Source organism: Poecile atricapillus, chromosome 1, assembly GCF_030490865.1.
Source record: "Poecile atricapillus isolate bPoeAtr1 chromosome 1, bPoeAtr1.hap1, whole genome shotgun sequence".
NCBI classification, from domain to species: Eukaryota; Metazoa; Chordata; class Aves; order Passeriformes; family Paridae; genus Poecile; species Poecile atricapillus.
In genome coordinates this window covers 90,332,055-90,352,703 of record NC_081249.1, presented here as the reverse complement: position 1 = coordinate 90,352,703, position 20,649 = coordinate 90,332,055, and the positions used below count along the sequence as shown (strand labels likewise).

Here is a 20,649-nt window from a genome sequence, read left to right as displayed (position 1 = left end):
CAATTGCTCCTGGTAAAGATTAAGTAAATAAATATTGGAAAATCATTGGAAAATTCAATCCAAATTGTGCGGGTTTCAGAGTACAAAGTGATTCAGTTGAAATAAGTTTGAGAAATTAAGAGTGGAAGAATACACCTAAACAAAATTTGGACTGGAAAATCATAGTGCTCCTAATACTCCAAAAAGGTGAAAGAAGTAGGTAGCTATAGACCTGTAAAATTAATATTTATCACTAAAACAATGGGCAGCTATTAAGAGGGAAGGTGAATACCTTAGAGTATCAAAATAGCCATCGGATAGGACTTAAGATTAAGCCATATTCTACAGATCAAACTTCTTTTATCAGTATTATTAAAAATACATTGCCTTGAAGGACACATAGCATTAAATAACTTTAAATCCTGAAGCATAAGACAAGCAAAAGATAAACTTAATGGACAAAAGACTGGATTTAGTGGGTTTTCAAAAAGAAAGTAGTATACCATTGTAATTAGAATTGGTGAGAGCTTTATTGTGTAATATCAAATGCTGCATATCAGAGAAAAAGTTACCTTATCAGGCTTCCTGTAATCATGCTGCGAGTGGGACAATATTGTAAGCTTTGCCTAGAATATATTGACAAATTGCAGGCAGATTTATATTTTACAAACCCCAAACAAGCATTTAAAAACTGCCCAGGAAACCTCAAGGACTGGGGAGCAGGAGCTCCAGAAGTTAAACAAATTTGACCTGAAAGGGTAGGAAGCATGATGATTCATTTTAAATATATGACATATGTGAGGAACTTAGAAGATTAATGGAATGCATAATCCTGCCTGTAGTTTTGAATTTGGAGTAGTCATGTTTCTACCATTCCTTTATTTGTTTGTATTCATTATTTTTTAATAGTATAGAACAAGTTAGGTATCAAATAAAATAAGCCTAAGAAGGTCTAGTTCAGCGTTTTGCAGAAACTAGTGGAATGCCACTGATTCCAAAAGCTTCATAAGCACTGAAAGGTGTGATCAAATTGTCACTAAAGTATCCTGTTTGTTGTTGGTGCTGCAGCAATCAGGTATCCTGTGCTCAGATTATCCAAGAAGCTAAGGATGAAGCACGTGGAAGCATCATTCAGTGTATAAACTGGCAGATACTCATGGATAATCAACAGCACAGAGAGTTTTAGAAAAGGAAAAGAAAATGGACTAAAAAACTCCCCAAACTTTCAACTCTCGTTCATGACTGTTTTAGAAGGAGAAAATATCCTTGTCAGTTATTCTAGCCATTAAAACTGTGCTGAATTATAGATTGCTTATTTTACAACAGGCTGGGAAGAGCCTCCCTTTCTCAGTATAAGGAGCTACATTTAAATGAGAATTCCTGGAAAAGGTGATGACCGCATTTCAGTTACTTCTGCTCCAAAATGACCTGGCCACGCTGTCAGAGCTCTTGGAGATTATTTAGCCATTATTTGGCTGTTGCATGAGATTGTCCCCACAGTCTGAATATTCAGGGGCTAACAATAGTTTTTGGCCCACACTTCTTGTAAAGATATTCAGGTCACCACTTTGAAATGATAAAATATTGTCCATGCATCCCATTGGCTCTGGCTTGTAGCTTTTTAGAGAGTGCTGATACATCGCCCACTCTCAGCAGCGACTGCAGCTAATTGGGACATACATTAGCATTTGGCAGCTCACAGATCCGCTCCCTTCTTATGATCTGCCTCGTGGAATGTCCTTGCTTTCACTTTGCTTTGAATTGTAAATAGTAGAGGTTAAGTAGAAGTTAAATCTATTTCAGGTGGAGGTGTTGCCAGTACTGGAAATTGCTTGGGGAGTAGTTTGCTATCATTTAGGGGAATAATGTGTGATCTGATGACTCAGGGTGTTCTTGTTAAACCTCAGCAGGATTTTCATGACCAAAGGTGCTTTGGGACTCCACTTTGACCTTTATATGACTGAAGTTGATTTCAGCTTCTTTTTATTTTAATGTGGCGATTATTATCTCTCCTTGCTGAAGCACTTGTTACCTGTGGATGTTGTAGCTCCACACAGAAATGAGTGATGTGGCACAGGAAGGGATACACTGAAACTTCTTGATAGGTTTAGCTCCTGCAGGTCACAGCAACCCATTGTTTATCTGAGTTGACCAGAAGGAAGATGTGGCAATGCTGCTGCATAGACTGTACAGCTTCTCTATTACCCTTCAGAGGCAGTTCTGAATAATAGTATCTTTATTTTTAAACCTAATAATGTTTCCCAAAATCTTCTGAACAGATCATCCTCATTTCCTTGAGGTGTTTCACAGAAATTAATTATGGGGATAATCCTAATTTCATTTAATCCAGTGGAGAGTCTGAGATACGTCCAGACACATAGAACTGCTTTGGAATGAGAGCTTTCTAACTTTGCTTCACCATCCACTTCAAGCATCACCTCGTATTTTTCCTTTTAGAAAATATTTCTGCTCATTTCACTAAAAGCTTTTAAAGGTTCCAGCTGATCACAGGGAGCCAGACAGAAGCCGTAGCTAAAGATGGGGGAGAGTCAGTAACTGCTGACTTTTCTAGAATTACTGTGAACAGATGGTTTGACTGTAAGGAATTATGCCATCACCTAGACTTTATTAATGAAAGAACAAAAGGAAATGCAAATATAAATAGACCTTTTTTTTTCTTTCTTTCATCACTAAGCTGTGATCTTCAAAATTTTAATATATTTTCCTATGCTTTTGGCAGATACTTATAAGCAGTGAATGAATCAAGGTAATGCCTTCCATTTTATACAGCAGTGAAAATCTAGAAAAATTACCAAATCTCATTTCTCTCAAGGGTTTGAAAAACATTCTAATGCAGAGGCCCAAAAACTTAAATTCTGAAAGTTAGCTCCATAAAACATAATTGCAAGGATAAGATTAAGGATAAGATTAAGAATCTGGGGTTATGGGTTTGTACTTAATTTTGTCCATTATGGATGAAGTTTGTGGAATCTGTTTGATTTATATATATGTATTTATGTGTTGGTGATAGAGTTATAATATGAAAATATCCACCATTTGATGCCTTTGTATTTCATTGACAGGGAAGCATCACTTCCTGGATGCTCCCAAGCCTATAAAACAGTATCTGAATAAATGAAACCTCATTTCCATTTAAAGAATGAGTAGAGGGGTTATAGGAATTCTTGCTTTAATTTTTCAAAGTATTTTCAGCAGACATTAGGCACTCACACAATTTTGAAGCTTTTAATCTGTTTTTGCTTACTACTGCATTGGACAAACTGGTAGATTTTAGGTGGAGCATTCTGTATTGGTTTTTCTGCATCTGTAGTTCTGTTTACAAGGCTAAAGAACATTTCAGAAATTTTGAAACAATATGAGTTGCTTTCCTCCTTGGTATGACTTTGTAGAAAAGGCAATCCAGACATGCAGCTGTACCAGTGATTTTTCTTTAAATGCTCGGCAATATACATTGAAAATTGTTTGTATTTTTGCATGATAAGGATTTTAGGGACTGTCCACTGTATGTCTCCTTCCAGAAGGGTAGAGGAACTTTCTGTCTCCTTCTCAGTCTGAAAGTACCATCTGAGTTGAGGAATCATCTGAACTCTGCCTCTAGGTAGACTCACAGCATAATCAAGGTTGGACCCCCCAGGTCTAGGTTGTCTAGACCCCCATCCTGCTCAAAGTGGCTCAGACTACACCAGGTAGGTCAGGACAGTGTCCAGACAATTCTCACAGCACTTGATCTGCAGTCTGGCAATTGCCAAATACTGGGGAAGGATTTCACCCCTCAAGAGGCTGCTTATGCTCCTGCTGAGTCAGTGGAGAATGAGCTTTGCCTTTTCTGCTTCAAGTTCAGTCACTATGAAGGTGCAAAACATTGTGAGCTGGACTAAAATCTTTCACTTTTACAGAAATGGTTTTAAACCTTTAGTCTTTCAGCTATTTCACATCTTGAGCCTTGGATTTAGATATTCTGTATTGAAGACCCTACTGGACAAAAGTCTCTTAATCTTCTGAAGGTCAGGTGTATGACAGCACCAGTTTCTTCCTTCCTTAATAGGAGAATGTTTATAGTCAAACACTTTTTAAAGACAACCTTATATCTAATGAATATATTAGCACTACCAGTCCAAATAACCAGAATTTTAAAAAAAGCATCAAGATAATTCAGTTATTATAGCAGAATGCACATGTGCTCTGTGGTTACATTTCAGAGCAGAAAGGGGTTGTGTTCTAACTTCTAATGCTACCAGGTGAGGAAAAAAAAATCATGAGATTTTTACAAGAAAGTAGTTAAAAGGAAAGGTAAGTGCCTTAAACTGTACAAAAAATGTCCTAACTAAAGTGATTATCAGTAATACAGTTAAATTTCATCACAAAGGAATTGCAGTGAAATTTGGTAGCTAGAAAAACAAAACAATTGAAGATCATCATACATTTAGGAATGGGTAATAAAATTATATGCACCTGCTAGCCTCCACTGTAACAGGTACTCACTGTTCCCAAGTTCTTTGGTTTTACATAAAGAAGAGTTCTTTACTGAGGTCTTCAAAGGTAAGTCATTTTCCACTCCTTTCAAGCACTGCAAACATACACAGGATATTCTTCCATTCTGGGGTCTCTATTCACCTCTCAGGTTGTAACATTTTTCATTTTTAAAAACAGAGAATGAATGCCAGTTTTTTCCATGGTGAAAATGCAGGTGCAATGCTACACTAAGGGGTGCTGAGGACAAGTTATTGATATCCAGGTGGTCTTGTGGTCCATCCACTCTGCTTGCATGTTCCAGTGTTGTCTTCTGTGCAGCTCAGGATTTATCATGTTTCATGCTTATGTTTCAGAATTCAAACAGGTTTTCTGTCTTCTGTTTTCCTGTTTATTGTGCAAAGCATAGCAACCATTTATGTTGGATTATTCTGAGGAGGCACACTGAGTGCTGTGTACTTTTTGGGACAGTCCAGTAGTGTGGCGTTACATGATCACTAGAAATTCAGCAGATGAATCTGAGGGACAGAGTTAGATTCAAGTAGTCCAAAATTTTCCCACTGTTCTTTGGGAGCAAAGATAGATATGCTTTTAGGTTTGCACTGTCAGGTTTTAACTTTTCAGATATGATAATGTAGAGGTGATGTTATGACATATGATAATGTATTCTCAATGTTTTTAATTTGGAAAGTGTTTATTTTGTATTTTTATTTCTTTTTTTTTTCACAACTTCAGGCCAAAAAAAAAATAGTAGTTTAAAAAGAGAATCTGTCAGTGGTCTGACAATGCACTTAATGTTTTCAGCCACTTCACAGTATCTTGTTTCTCTGACAAATACATCTGTTCATCCTGCTTTCAAAAAGCATGGTGATTTTTGAGCAAAATGTATTATAGGTTTTTGTTACCATAGGCAGAATAGCATTATAATATGCAGGCAGTATGTTACAGTGACAGCATATTATAGTGGACCTAAATATTCTACCAGCATGTCATTAGGGCAACTCTTCCTTCTACTTCAAACTGATGAAGACATGATGTCAAATGTACATTTTTTGTTGGCAATGCATCTGTATTAACCTCATCTGCCAGGGCTTTCACCTTCTCTCCTGCCTGGCTGACAGAACTGCACCAAAGGAAATTTGTGTTTCAGACTTTTTAAGGAAACTTCTTTTTAATAAATTTCTTAAAATTCATAAATTTTATGGTATTAGTCTGTGTTCTCAGTTATGAATATTCACTCTATTACACTAATTTTGACTATTTACAGGCAAACCTAAAACTGTTTTTGGGGCCAGTTTTGAGATTACATTTTTTTCTTAATTCAAATGTGTATCTCATTTGCTGTGTAAAAATAAAGGTTAGTCACCACCATAATCATTAATCAAAATCTAATTTATTAGTAATACACAAAAATCCCCCAGTGGAAACAGACGGATTTTTCTTCACTCAAAGAGTAAAGATTGTATTATTCAACAGTTGTTGAGAAGATTCTCTGAGACTTATTTTTCAGGTTCTTTCTGTTCCATATTAAAGCATTTCTCTGGTTCTCTTCGTGTTCTTGTCTTCTCTTTTATTGATTACTTCCTTACAACTTAAGATGATATTATAATGCTTCTAATTATGGATATTTATATTCCTCTGTCTCAGCCTCTCTCAAATCATTAGTAAGAAGGTTTTCAGCTAGTTTTTCTGTTTGAATTTATCCTTGTTATAACTGAAGGAACTGGTTGCTCATATTCTTTCCTGATTTTTTGTGTAAAGTGTAAAAAATTGCTAGGCAATAACTGCAAATGAGTGCTTCTTTCTTACTGACATTTTCATTACATTGGCTTTAACAAGTGTTCATCTTTTTTGCTGGTAAATTGTTGGGCTCTTTTGCTTTTTTGTAGAGTTCACCAAGTTGTTTAAAAGTTCCATATTTGTAATCAGGCAGGTTGTGTAGGATTTACATGTTACTGCGTGTAAACTAAAATCAGCATGTGTATATAAAATATTCTCCCTGTGCAACATGCCTCAAAAAATTTGGCTTAATTTGAGGCTGCCTTACAGGTTTGCTGCTGTCATGTTGCACATCACATCTCTCAGTAGTTTCATCAGGTTCACATTAACTGATATTACTTCTTCATTTTCTCTTGTTCTCATCATCCTGCTGGTATTTTGTGTGACACTCTTGCCTTACATCCAGCACCGTTCTCTTCCCTTTTTAAAGCAGTTTGTGGGGTGCACAGGGCACTGAATGGTTCTAGTGTTTGGTAATGGGGATAGATTAAGCATTTTAAATTCATATGGGTAAGCATTTTTAATTCCATGGGCCCAGACAAAGGCAAACAACCATGAACTGCTCTGTAGAAGCAGCACGTGGAGAACATTACAGAATTTAATGTCATGAACTTTTATATATTTTTAATATATCATGTATACAATGATGTACTGCTGCTTTATTAAACCAATACAGTTAAATTAGTATTAAATGGACTAAAGGGGTAATTGCCTATGATTATTTCCAATGGCTTGCATCAGCCCTTAATTTTTTAATTAATGATCAGAATAGCTACAAACTGAGCCCTGGCCATTTAGTTCACTATCCACAGGGAGTAGACAAGTCCCCTGGCATAGTGGAATGGCCCTTAAACAGTTTGGAGACTGCTTCAAGGGTAAGCTCCACTAAACCCTGATGCCCAAATATATGGCATTAGTGTAGGACTGGCTGAGGGGATCCAGGAGCACTGGAGAGGATAATTCAAATTCCCTTCACCTCATGGGCAGCAGCACCCATGGGAAGAGAGGTGACGGCAAATGCAATGGAAAAGAGAAGGGCTATTTTGTGCAGTGTTTTCTTCACCAACAACTCTTCTTTGCCTCCTCCAGAAAAAGAGAGGGTGAGGAGCTGTTGCACTATAGTGTGAATAGTCAGAGCAATCTGTGCATTGCTGCTTAAGTACAAAAGTAAGGTCCCTGATATCAACTAATGCTCCATATCAATTAATATTTCTGAGCTGAGAAGAGCCCCAGTGACCATGTTACAAAAGCAATAATCCAGCAAGGACAAAAGTTAAAATGTTGCTTTTCCTTACAAATCAAACAAAGTTGGAAAAAAGTGGTGTTTTTACAAGCCTCTTGTACGTGTTCTTTGGGGTGCTTGGGAGACATTTGTCATGGCAAAGGAGAATCAGGTGACTCAGGCCTCAGAGGGGTAGTAAATCGTTGCAGTGGTTCTGAAAGGCTGAGCTTGAGCATCCTCATTCTCCCTTAGAAAGTACATTGTAAAAAAGTAGTGCATTTTTTTTTTCTTGTCACTTTTCTTGCACGCCTCATCTTTTTTCAGACTACACAGTAAGGAACCCTTTCTTAAACAGTATATGAGATTTCTTTAGAATTGTTGTGTATCACAGAGCTTATAGCATTAAAAAAATGTGAGAAGTTAATTTTTAAATACACACATAGAATTTTCTTATAGATTCGAGTGGTCTTTATCTGCTGGATTCTTTTCAGTTTCTCCACAGAAAAAATTGCAGTCATGTTTCCCTTATTATCTTTGTAAAATGTCTGTGTTTTTACTAAGGCTTGAAGACTTGCATTTCTTCTTGTAGACATTTTTGAAAGTATCATAGGAACAGAACAGTGTTAAAATACAGATTGTAGCTGATCCCTAAAATCCCTCTTCTGCTCAATGTTATAGCACCCACTAATATTTCACCAACTTCAGTATTTGAAGGGATAGCCCTACAACTTCTAGGATGAGGCCTGATTTTTTGGTTTGTTTTTTCTTCCCAGGAACTGGCTTTGCTTATTCAAAAAATCATTATCAAAACAGTTAAAGGTATTTAGGTGCTCAGATCCTAATGATGATTTCATGTGTGCCTTTGAAGGTAACTGAGAGAAGCCAGCATACTTAGAGAAACATAGCAGCATTTCTCTCCAACTGTGGCATAGTGAACAGGGGTTTGGATGTGTTGTGGCCATTCTGTACAGTGCTCAGGGGATAGGACTCACAAATGTTGATGTTTCTATAGAATATGATTTTTTCACTCTGTTATGTTCCTCACCACTTCCTAGGATTCCCCCTGGAGATAATTAGATATCATGCTGAAACACCTTTCCACAAACTGAATTTTGAAGAAAGGAAGCAGCTGGGTGAGGATGTGTCTGTTGCTGAGGTTGAACAGTCAGCCTGTGTCCTTGAACAAAGGCCCCAATCTCAAAGGACTTTCTGCTGAAATATACAGACAGTTCCAGCAAATTTTGGAAGATTTCCCAACTAAAAATGGAATGAGTCATCCACATCAGTTTTATATCTGCTGTTAGCTCAGTTAATAGGCATGTATTAAGGAAAAATTACAAGAATCATAGAAGTTGTGTCTCCTACAGAGCTATTTTGTTGCAGTACAGATACTAAATAGCTTTCTAATCTATAATTCTGAACATTTTTTTCCACTTTTGTTCATTAAGAGTGAACTGTTTTCACATGACTTGCACATTCAAAGACTTCATGTACCACGCTATACACTGTATTCAGTATAGGACCGGAATATTGAGTGAAGATAGAAATAGCTTTTCATAATGTACACTGGTGCTATCATGGCGTGGTAACCAAGAAATAAATTTATCTGAGTACAGGAACATTCATCTTTTCCTTGGATACAATATAAATCAAAGAGAGTTGACTGAATATGATATTTAAATACAGACTCTTAAAGACTAAGATAATTCTCAGACATAAATAACATGACATTTAAAATTAAGGCAGAACTCCCAAGATTGTCCCTACCTATAGTGTTGGGCTTTTACAGTTTTGATTAAAATACTCAGTGTGCTTGCATCAGTTGGAACTTTTGGGTTTTGCTTATTACCTGCTGTTTACTTAACCTGCTGACCAAATATAAGTCAGTTATACCTGGGTGTGTGTCCTTTCATATATTGAAGAGGAAATTGTGGTCAGTAATTCTCCTCATGTTGTCTTGCCCAGCATGAAAGGAAGAAAAATATCACATTAATATTTTATGGTCCAGTCCAATTCTGAACTCTGATCCAAGCCCTGTTCAGTGGATGTTGTGGTTTAAAGACCTGTTGACAAAGAACAGACAAATGTAGTAAGAGTTTGAAGCAGGCATGTTTTGTTCCCCACCCCATGAGACAGCAACATGCGCTGAGCTGATTGACCATGGCCTCATTTCTATAGAGCTGTAGCAGACAAATCAATCGTTCAGCAGTCAGTTTCCTGAGAAGTAAAATAAATCTATGTGATATAGAAAGAATAAAATACTTAGCAATATTATGGCTATTTTTGTAATTATCTCCAATAGTGGCCTGTTTCATGCAGCTTTGAGTCAGGCAGGGAAGATGTGTAGCTCTGAATTCTACCTTGTAGTAAATTATACTTGCAGTTCTTACGAGAGCAAAAAAGGAAAGAAAGCATTCAAATTGACTTGGAATCTCTTAGGAGACACAACAGCAGAGCCAGTGTTGCCTGCAGTACCTTGGTAAATGCCTGTGTGCCCAGGGCAGTGAAATGCTGTGGGATCTGCAGCTCTAACACATACCAGTTCTATGGCCCTTGCGTTTTTCCAAACTATACCTTGAAGATATGGTGAGTTATTTTTTACATACACGCGATGGGTTGGCAAAACAAATCAGTAGTTATTCACAGAAGATTCGATTTAACCCATTCTCAAATATCAGAACATGCATCCCTCCTCCATTCTGAAACTTGGGAGCTGACACTTTACGTAGCATTTGTTGCATTCACTTTCCAGATCACGTGAACGGTCACTGTACAAGCCCAACATCCCAGAGCTGCGGCTCAGGCAAGCGACTTTCCAGTGCGGATGTGTCCAGAGCAAACCGCCGAGGGCCCGGCAGGCCCCCCTTCAGGAAAGCCCAGTCTGCAGCCTGCATGGAGATTTCTCTCCCAGTCACCACAGAAGGTGGGTGGCAATGACTGTTTTGCCAGGTATTTGTGAATTTCTCACCGGCTGTGAAAGGGAATAAGTTCAGCAGAATCCTTGTCTCGGTTATTGCCTTGAGCTAACTAATGCTTTAAGCTGTGATAGGCAATCATGACCCTAATCCTCTTCTTATGAGGAGCATTTGTATCCTAACCCACCCACCTGCATCACAGTTATAGCTGGAACCAGTACTCCCTGATTTCCACACCTGTTAATGAAGACAGAGCAAAGGAAATTATATCACTCAGATTGTCTACCTTTGTATTTTTAAATGCAAATTGTTTCAAATACCTTTGTTATTGGTGGCACATGGCTAGAAGATTTTCTTTTATCAATTTTTATGGTAATGTAGAACAGTAGTTTTTTTTCCTCCACATTAATGACTGATTATGAACATAACAACCCTTTTATATAGCTCTCTATGTGCCACACAAACATGGTAAGTAACACTGTCAAATAACAGCTCCTGATGGAAAATATACTGCTGCCATAATAGTTTCTATCGCTGAGTGTTTTTCTTCATCCTATGTAGTACCAAACTCTTCTGGAATTCTTGTATGCAGATATCACTGCAATATCAGCAGTACCTGCCAAGGCCACAGTAATACCTAACCCTTTTATGCTTCTTTTCTTCTTCCCTGCCATCCAACCAGAGTAAATAGGGTCATCAGCAGAACCCACAGCCCCCTAAGCCCCACTGACTCTTGTGTACAGAACATTCAGTAATACAGTGATACTTTCGATGGCATGATGTTGCTTTCTGCATACCTGTGTCATGAAAGGTTCACTTAATGTCATTCATTATTATTTATAATACCTATCAAGTTTAATATAAAAGTGGATCTCTTTTAGAGTTAATCATCTAATTTCCTTTCAGGCTTGAGAAGTTAATTGAATTAACTGACATTAAAAATTCCTATTTAAAAATACCACTTAAATAGTAGTAAAACTTTCAGTCAAGTCAGTGAAACGACTGTTGCTAGAGCAAGCCAGACAATCTTCAGTCATTTGTATCAGCATGTAATGTAATGGAGCATGCTTGGAGTTTGTCCATGGGTATGTAGATTTGTGTACAAGTCACCTTTCAGCAGGTCTGTTGACTAAAATAATTTTCTGAGTATCTGTAGTCTCTCAGTAAAGCAAAGCCTTCTGTCCAGCTTGTCTAAACTATTTTTCAGTTGGTGGTATTAGGTTTTTGAGTTCTAGCTCTACTGCCTGATCTGCCTGAAATGATTGACATTCCGCTGTTCTTCATGTATCTTGAATTTCTAGACACACTGTTTTGTCAAGTGGTTTGATGTGTTTCTAAAGGTTTTTCTACTAAATAATATGGTGGAAGGTGGTATGATGCTTGAAAGAGTCTTGGTCTGGGTGAGAGAAAAGGAAGAAGAGAGGTTAAAAGGTTGGAGAAAGAATATGCTGAGAATAAGAATTATCTCTCTAATGTGAAAGTGTCTTTGATCAAAACCTTATGGTTGAGCTGTTCCAAAATAAAATTCAAAAATCCCTTTCTTTGCTAAGAATTTATTGGCTACTTAGGAGCATATGCTGCAACAAAAAATAGATGTATTCCCAAGAAATTACTTCCTTTATTTTCATATTCTCATGAGGTGAGTCAAGATACATATTTTATGTCCTTTCTAGACAGGTAGCATTTCAGGTTAGAATTTGGTAGGTTTTTATTATTCTACCAGAGTAGAATTTTGATTAGAGTCTGCTATCTCAGAAGGACTTCTTAGACATTAAAAAAAAAAAAAAAAAGCCTTTGTGTAGGGGTAAATGGTTCTTACCTTTTTTAAACCTGTCTCCAAGGCACTGATAATACTTGGAGATTTTTTTTTAATAATGCTTCCAGTTCCTGCTCTTTACAACATCTTCTGTATGATTTGATTAAAAAGATAATACATTTTGGTAAGTAATCATAAGATATATATTAGAATAATATATTAATCTTCTCCCCTTGCATTGGATTTCAAACTACTTACTCAAATCTGACCTCCTGGTACAATAGGAACTGTATTTCCAGCATTTTCATCAAGTCTATTTTCAACAAACTTTCACAGAATAAATTCTTCTGACTTCGTTCCAGTGAGCTATTGTCAAGATTTTGCTGACTCTCACCTCTTCACTTCTGCAGAAGGATTCCTAATATAGACAAACATTTTTGAAGAATGTCTTTGCAATGATGAATCATAGGAAGGAAATGGGGAAGGGGGAGGGAAGGGCAGGGTAGTTGTCTTGTTGTCTTGCTGGTTGAAATGTTGCAAGCTGCTCAGGTTCATACAGTGCTGATAATTCTCCCACATTCATAGAATAATTCAAAAGCCAAGTAGCAGTAGCAGAGGAGTGGGGCATCATTACTGTTACTGCCTAAGCCTGTTTTTCCCAGTCTTCTCATCATCCTTTTTTATGCTTTTTGAAATGTTGTATGTTGTCTCAGTGTCTTCTGCTTTCATAAATGCACCACTCTCATGGCTGTCATAAAAAATTCTGTAGTTCCTCAGTATTCTCTATCAAATTTTAGGGAGAAATTAGAACCTTGCAAATTCTCAATAGTCAAAATTCTCAATATTCAACAGTATTATTACTTATAAGGAAGAGATTTTCTTATGTGAAACACAGGAACAGGTTGCCCACAGAGGTGATGGATGCCCCATCCCTGGAAGCATTCAAGGTCAGATTGGACAGGGCTCTGAGCAACCTGACCTAGTGCAAGCTGTCCCTGTTTGTTGCAGGTGGGTTGGAACCATATGACCTGTAAAGGTTCCTTCCATCCCAAACTACTTTATGATTCCATGATCACTGATTCTAAACAATCTTGTTTTCACGTACTTTTGATTAAACAGTATATTTCTTGAGATAATATAAGAATTTTTTGCACTGTAAACAAACCCACAAATACAGGAAATTCCATTGCTGAGCTTCTAAAGTCTAAACTTCAAGTCCCTTTTGAAAAGAAGTTTTTGAGTTAGAGATTCTATTTCTTTGCTAAGGTTTATTGCACAGAGTATAAGCTACATGTTTTTTATTATCAAGTTAACATTGTGCTCTTAAAAAGTAATAAAAAATACACATGAATGCAAATTATTCTTAGCCAGTAAAATCCTTACAGAGATTCTGACCCATGATAACATTCTGTAGAATGGGAATGTGTTTTGTCTCCAAGCCTAGTGGATTTCTTTGAGGGCTGTAGCCATTTGCACTGCTCATGTTTCAGTCTGTTCAAGCTCTGGGTTCTGACTAGCACCCAATTTTTTCTGCAGGTCTTCACAGAAACACTGGAATAGGGATTAAATTTTGTTTAGCTTCCTGGGGAAAATGTGTGGCTCGACTGGTTTGCCTTCTGTACTGTGGCACAGACCCAAAATAGTCCATCTCAGCCTAAGAGCTAACATCATAGTTTTTAAAGCCACAGAGATCCCAACCTGATCAAGAATTGCAGTGTATATGATGAATAGATCCCAAATATCTGCTTCTTTTCTGCACAGGAAAACAAAATACATCTATCATTTGAATTTTTAATTGTACTTTTAGATTAAAGAAAACCCTGAATTAAAGAAAACAATGGCATTAAAGAATAAAAATAAGATTGCTGTGGGAGGGAGCTCAGTGTGGTTGTACTTGTGTAAACAGTGGGTACATGGATGTGTGCACAGATGCATGTGCTGGCACACATTTCTCCTTGCTTTGTGTGTTATGAGAAGTCTTTCACATGTGATACTTCTTGGTTATCGGTTGAGTTTTTTTCAAACACTGCTTTTTAAAGCCATTTTGCATTCTCCAAAGGCTCTCTGGCTTGTGCTGGCCAAGTCTGCCATTTTTTTCTCCTTGTCTGCATCCACACAGAAATCTGGGCATTCTGCATACATATGTCCGTCCACCTGTGGTTCCATCATACATCATGGGAAGAAAATAAAGATAGAGTAGAGTTTTTTCTTTGAAGTTTTGTGTTTGGAGATTCATTTACTTCCAGCAGCAGTGATAGAAAACTGTCTTCCTTTTTTTACTATAATTTTTATTCCCCATTATGTAGTTTTTCCTTAGTCCAGCCTAATCACCTTGTTCTAGAAAGGCCGTTTACATATTGGTGTTACAGAATTGCCTCTGAACAAGGAATCCTAGCAAGGTTTTGCTGGGCATTGTAATTTTCTAGGAATGCTAAGAACAAAGACTTGGAATTTGCTTTAACTTTCCTCTAAAACACTTCTGTTTCAGCACTTAGCTTTTGGATTAACTCTTTTGATTATATGTAGTTAAAATTTGATACAGAGCACTTGAATTGGGGTCTTGAATTGCAATGTTACTGTGAGCTGGCAAAATGAATCACTCAAGTAGTTATTATTTTTATTAACCTTATCAAAATTCTATGGGAAATAAAACACAATTTCCATTTTAACTGATCCACTGTACTTTTATACCTGAAGTTTTCCTTTTGTGTCTGTATATGCATAAGATGACTACAGTTATTCAGGGATAAGTTGTTCTCTCATCTGCATGATTTGGTCCAATTTGTTTTGGAAAATACACAGTATTTGGTATATACTATATAATTTAAACTTTTTTTAATTATCAAAACTATTTGTGAAAATTACCATTTAAAAAAAGCCTTTTAGGTAGCCTGATGGAAACTTCCAGATAAGTCCAGTGTGCTGTAGTTGGGGTCTTGAAACATGATACTGAGTAGTTATCTTAGAAAAAAGGCCACTGTCTGAGGAAGCAGACTTACCTGGTATCATGCTGAGCATTGCAGTGTTTGCTGTGTAATTTATATAAAATTTATATCATTTTTCCCCTGTCAGTTATGGCTGTGCTGTTAAGTCATCTCCAGCAGTGCTGTATCCATAACACATTGGATTTTTTTGCACTGGATGAGTAAATGTGGCCATGAGGTTTCCTTCCCATGTGGCAAGGTGGGGGTAGAAGAGGGAGGTTTCTGTTTTTATCACTTGCTCTTCTTTTTCTTGAGTCTCTTGGGTCTGAAGCCCACATGTGGATGTGAGGTAGGTAATGATGGCCAAGATGATGGTGGTATGGTTTTTAAGGCAGCGCTTCCTAGGCCTCCAAGGAAGCAGAAAAAGAACCTGATTGCTTGATCTAGAAAAATATTGGGGGAAAAGCACAAAATTTTTCAAATGCATGGCAGGGTACTGCAGAGAGGAAGGGAATAGTCAGCTGTCTGTGCCTCTTGAGAACAGGACAGGACATAAATTACTAAGGCAGAAGCCTGAATTAGGGAAGACAGTTGGGGATTAATTTTGATCACAAGGGTAGTTAACTGCAGAAATTAATTCTCTGAGGAGGTTATTGCTTCTCTGGCAGGTTTTCAGAACAGCTCGTGTTCTCCAGCACATTCCTTTTGCCAATACTGCCTGTGTTGCAGGGTGGATCATTTCTGGTAAACTTCCTTGTCCAGGCAGCCAAACCAGATTACCTGATCCCCTGGGCATGGCACAGCAGTCCTGAGGCCACACTTCACGAGGCCCCTGAGTGCCATGGCTTTTCACAGCTGGACTTTCATAGCACATGGAAATGCCCTTAGCTTGATTAATTGATTAATTAATTAAATAATTTCTCAGGGAGGGGCTGGTGGTGTTGATTCTTCCTGTAAATCATTTCAATTTTGATAGTGTTTGAAGTTACTTTGCCATCAGTGTAACTGGTAATTCCTTGTATAACAGGAAAAAAGAGACAATATGGTAAAACACAGTCCCCACTAATTGTTCCGTTTGTCACCATATTTCTTGTCTGTGCAGAAGAGAAGATAAAAATGTTGCAGACAAGACTTGTTCTAGACCTAGAAAGTTTGTTTCTTACTTTCCTTTGAGTACATTTTCTTTTGGGTTCTACCAGGATAGACTTGATTTTTTATGAGAATCTGCAAATTTTCCTTGTTTTTAAAACTACCAACTCAATTAAAATATTGTTGTTCTTACAGTCAAGGAATGTCTAGTCAGTTTAATCAGTTTTAGTTTAAACAATGATTTGATTCCAGGTGAAGCTACTTGCACACTGTACTCCAGGCATGTTGAATTTGAGGGTGAATTATGCCCTGTGCATTCAAATTTAGCTTTTTTTCCTTGCTAGCCATCACTTCAGATGTTTTCATGAAACATCAAAGCGTTTTGCTATATCCATGGTCACTTCCCTTGGCTTGCCTCTTCTACTCCCTTGCCCCTGGAGGTTCAGGTTTTGCAGATCTCTGAACTTTCACCCCAATGACAGCTTGGGGATGAGGCTGAGGTCCCCAGCACCATGAGTGGCCCAGGTGAGAAAGGTGTGGAGGCAGAGATGTTGCTGTGCCATGGCTTCATTTTCTTCCATAAAGCCTTTTGTCTTCACCTTATCCTTGGGCACTTCCATGTATAAAAGTTGTACAATTTACTCTTTCCTGAACATCAGTGTTATGAAAGATGCTTCAGCAGAATGGATAGTTCAGGTTGGGTTTCAGTTCCAGAGAATTGTGTTGTGTTTGATTAAAAAACGTATGTTCAAGCTCATAAACTAAGTCCAAAAAGTGATGTTAATGTGAAGACAGTTTGCTTGTGTAAGTCAAGGGAAGTGATTCATACAATTAAATATGGACGTTTGACATATTCTTACTGCAAAGATATTTTGCATTTTTATGGAAATTATTTCTACTTTTTCAGCATGAAGAATAATGCTGCCCTGACAATTTCCTTCTGTTTTTAAAACTTGCTGAACTAAAACATAAGCATCAATTTTACTGTGTTCTGGAAATACCAAAGATCCAGATCTACTGTCTTGGATCTATTTTCTCTTTCAAGCTTTTATTTACCATCTATTCCATCAGTGTTGTATCAGTGGGAATTCCATGAAACCTTTCAGGTTATGCTGCCCTAATTGTAGCAACTTCAGGGCAATACATTTCAGAACTTCCTCCTGGGAGGGTCAAGCATCCCACAGCTGTAAGCTCCATGAGAGCACAGCCACCGTGGTTGGAATGCTCTGCAAGCTGCATATCCACAGCATAGTTTAAGGGAAACTTAAATAAGTTGATCTGGTAGGAAATCATTCACAGTAAAATTCCAGATTATTAGCACATTATTTGTGCTTAGGACACCTTCTGCTGCTTTCTAGTGAATTGTGTTATCTGGAATGCAGCTTTAGAGTGGTGCTGTTGAAATGTTGGTTTTATAGCCAAGCAAGCATGCAGCATTCCTAAATGTGTGTTACTTCCAGCCCCTTTCTCCTCTGTGTTGCTGAAGCATTGCTATCAGTACCATGTTTGGTCTCTGTGTCTCTGTGATGTTACTGTGCACAAATTCACGCTGTAAGTATAATTCCTTTACTGTGTATTTCCCTTGACATTCAGAGCTTTCAATGCTTTCCTGACTACATAATTTTGAAAGTGACAGATTTCTCTTAAAATGTAAGATGATGATCTTAAACTGGAAAATGTTTTAAATAGTTCCGTTGGCCTCTGTTAGGTTTGGTGTTTGGGATTAAAACTTTTAGAGTTCTCCAAGTGAAAAGAATATAGACCATTCCACTTCTTTTATTTTCCAGAACATATTGATTTTCATGTCAAAAAGGTCAACCTTTGTATATATTTCATAAAAAGATCAATTACTCATTACTTTAAAACCAGGAAAGAACCTGTAAATAGCATCTGAGACCCTGACAATCAATTGCAAAACTCTTCAGTAATGAATGTAAATATTTGCTATGAAAATGTTGATCTTTGTCACTGGTAGGTTTGGGTTTTTCATTCCTCTAAACAAGTGTTACTGCTATTTTCCTGATTCCTAACTTCATAAAGAAACTTATTTTATGTTAGTCCTAATTCCACTGTTTTATAAAAATCCCAGTAAAAATTTCCTGGAAGATATGATATGTGAGGATGTGTTCCCCTTACAGAGCTTTTGGTGCAGCTGAGAATAGACAAGTCAGAACATTGCCCTGAGCACGGCATACATGTGGGGTGTTTTTAATTCCATGGGAAGGTGAGGAAATTCCAGTTTTATTTCTGCTAAGCCAAAGGAAGTTAGAAGAAAAAAAAATAAATCTCTGCAGTCTCTGCTCCGTACAGGTGGCAGTTGAAGTACATGGAATCATTTACTCAAACGATCTTTTGAATTCTCAGAAAACCTCCAAACCCTAAATTAAATCTTCCCCTAGACACCAGTGTGTCAGGCAAGGAATGGGCTGGGAAAACTGCTCAGGGCTGCTTTTGTATAAATGTCATGATGATGTTTGGCTCAGTCATTCCTGTCCTTTTGCAATGCATGTGCCTTGATGGCAGTGGATTGCATTCCCAGTGCTCCAGCACTTCCATGGAATCAGAACATCCTCACACGACGAGTGGCACCACGCTGCTCACACACGGATGCACAAAGGGAAGACTCAAAAGCACCGGCTTCCTTTTTAACCTGTGTATGCATTGAAGTGTCCTGTGTGTTTCTCCATGAGGTGGGAAGCAACTTGGAGGGGTTTTGGTTGCTTTTAAGTCATAAAGCTTCTGTTTTTATGCTGCTGGCTCATCACCTGAATCACAGTCTGGTGCCAAAAAGGAAGTTGGTCCCTGAGTTTCCATCTACAGCTCATTAAGCCAAACAGTGCATAGGATGGGACTGAAGGAAAACATTTTGAAGTAAGCAGGGCTTCTCTTAGGACAGCAGTGGTGTTTATTCTGTGTGGCCTTGACCCATGGAATGCAGCTTTTTGAAATGCACTGACTGCAGCTAGTAATGCTTTAGCTCAAAGCTGTTCATCATCTAACAGCAGCATCTCCCAAATTACAGTCACTACTTAGCTCTCAGGGGCCACTGGATCCCTCTGATGGTGCTCTCTGCTGCCAGCTGCAGGAACAGCCTGGAGATGGAGACCTGTATGGGAGGAAAGAAGAGCCAAGATATCTGGGTGTGCAAGAGGAAAAGGAAAAATTATGTGGTGGATCCTGGGAGTTGGATATGTGCCTCTCAGAGAAAAGGGAATACTGGGCTTCCTCAAAGCAGGAAGCAATCTAGAAACAGGAGCACATTTATGAGACAGTGCCATGTAGCAGGTTGTTCTCCAGAGGGGGAGAAGACAGAAACTTCTGAGGAGCTTTTCACAGGTGAATGTCCTGTCCCCTGGCTGAAGCACAGAGTCCAAATCAACTCTGACCTAGGACCAAGGAAGTGGTCCTAGTACAGACTCCTGCAGAAAGATGAAGCTGACATTTTTGCTACACCCATTATGCACAGTGAGAAAAGGAAAATAGAACAGAAAACCTGGAATATGGACTGGCAGGCTAACTTTGAGAAGACAGGATGTAATTTTAAGACACAGAAATCATACTGGTAAAGGATTTGGCAAATTTTTTAAACTTCCCAAGGAAAGTGCTTTTGTGTTTCTCCAGGATATAATGGCATGCTTTCTAGATGAAGAATTTGGGGTAGAATCTTTTTGAGAAAAGAATCCCAGGGAACAAAACTAAATTTTATCCTGAAATCTAGGAAGAGGAGAGATTTCTATCTTGCTTTTGAGCCAGCCAATAAAGTCACATAGCAGTTGCAGACTTTGCTGTTCAGATATGTTTAATGACATCAAATTTTGGCATATGTCTTGCTGATCTTTAGAATTTCAGTTTGAGTAGTGTATTTAATAGAAAATGGCACAGTATGTTCCCAAAAGTGTCCTAAAGATTATATCTGTTAGTGTCAGTTTTGCAGAGATGTATTAGTTAACTGTACTGCACAGGAGTGAGGAACATTTCTTGTTAATTTAGGGAGGGAGAAAGCTTGATGACACATGCAAATGGCACATCATATATTTTAAGTTCTGTGTATGTCGCCTACACTAACTGCATTTGTCCTTTCAACATCTTTCTTAGCTTGAGCACCACCATTTTTGAATTTTATGTGACTGTGATATTAATACACCTGTTAAAGAGAAGATTAATTACATAATAGCATTTTTATTAAAGATTAGGTACCCTTTGGGAGAATATATATATATATATATGGAGCCCTGATGATTTCTGCCTTGAAATTGCTGTCTTCCTTTCTTTACCTGGCGCAGCTATCAGTGCTCAGGAAGGAGCTGGGCCAACTCGTTCCCTGCAGGAGGAGTACAAAGTGCTTGAGGTTGTGGAAAACACTAATTCTCAAGGTATTAGCAGTGTCTGTAGATGTGCTAACAATCCCAGTTTGTGCAGCTACATGGAGCAGTGCTGAGACAGAGCTAGAGAGCTGCAACAGTGCCTACATGAAAGTGGAAATGGGGCAAGGGC

The 20,649-nt window shown here is 37.9% G+C and overlaps 1 protein-coding gene across 5 annotated transcripts in view; it reads left to right on the top strand.

The window, feature by feature from the left end:
- Window positions 1-20,649, top strand: part of STXBP5L (syntaxin binding protein 5L) — a 182,619-nt gene that overhangs the window by 150,522 nt on the left and 11,448 nt on the right. For all 5 annotated transcript variants that reach the window (XM_058857936.1, XM_058857944.1, XM_058857968.1 and 2 more), the window contains one exon: window positions 10,224-10,394. In XM_058857936.1, the coding sequence (XP_058713919.1) occupies window positions 10,224-10,394 (171 nt within the window). The remainder of the gene's footprint in view (window positions 1-10,223; window positions 10,395-20,649) is intronic.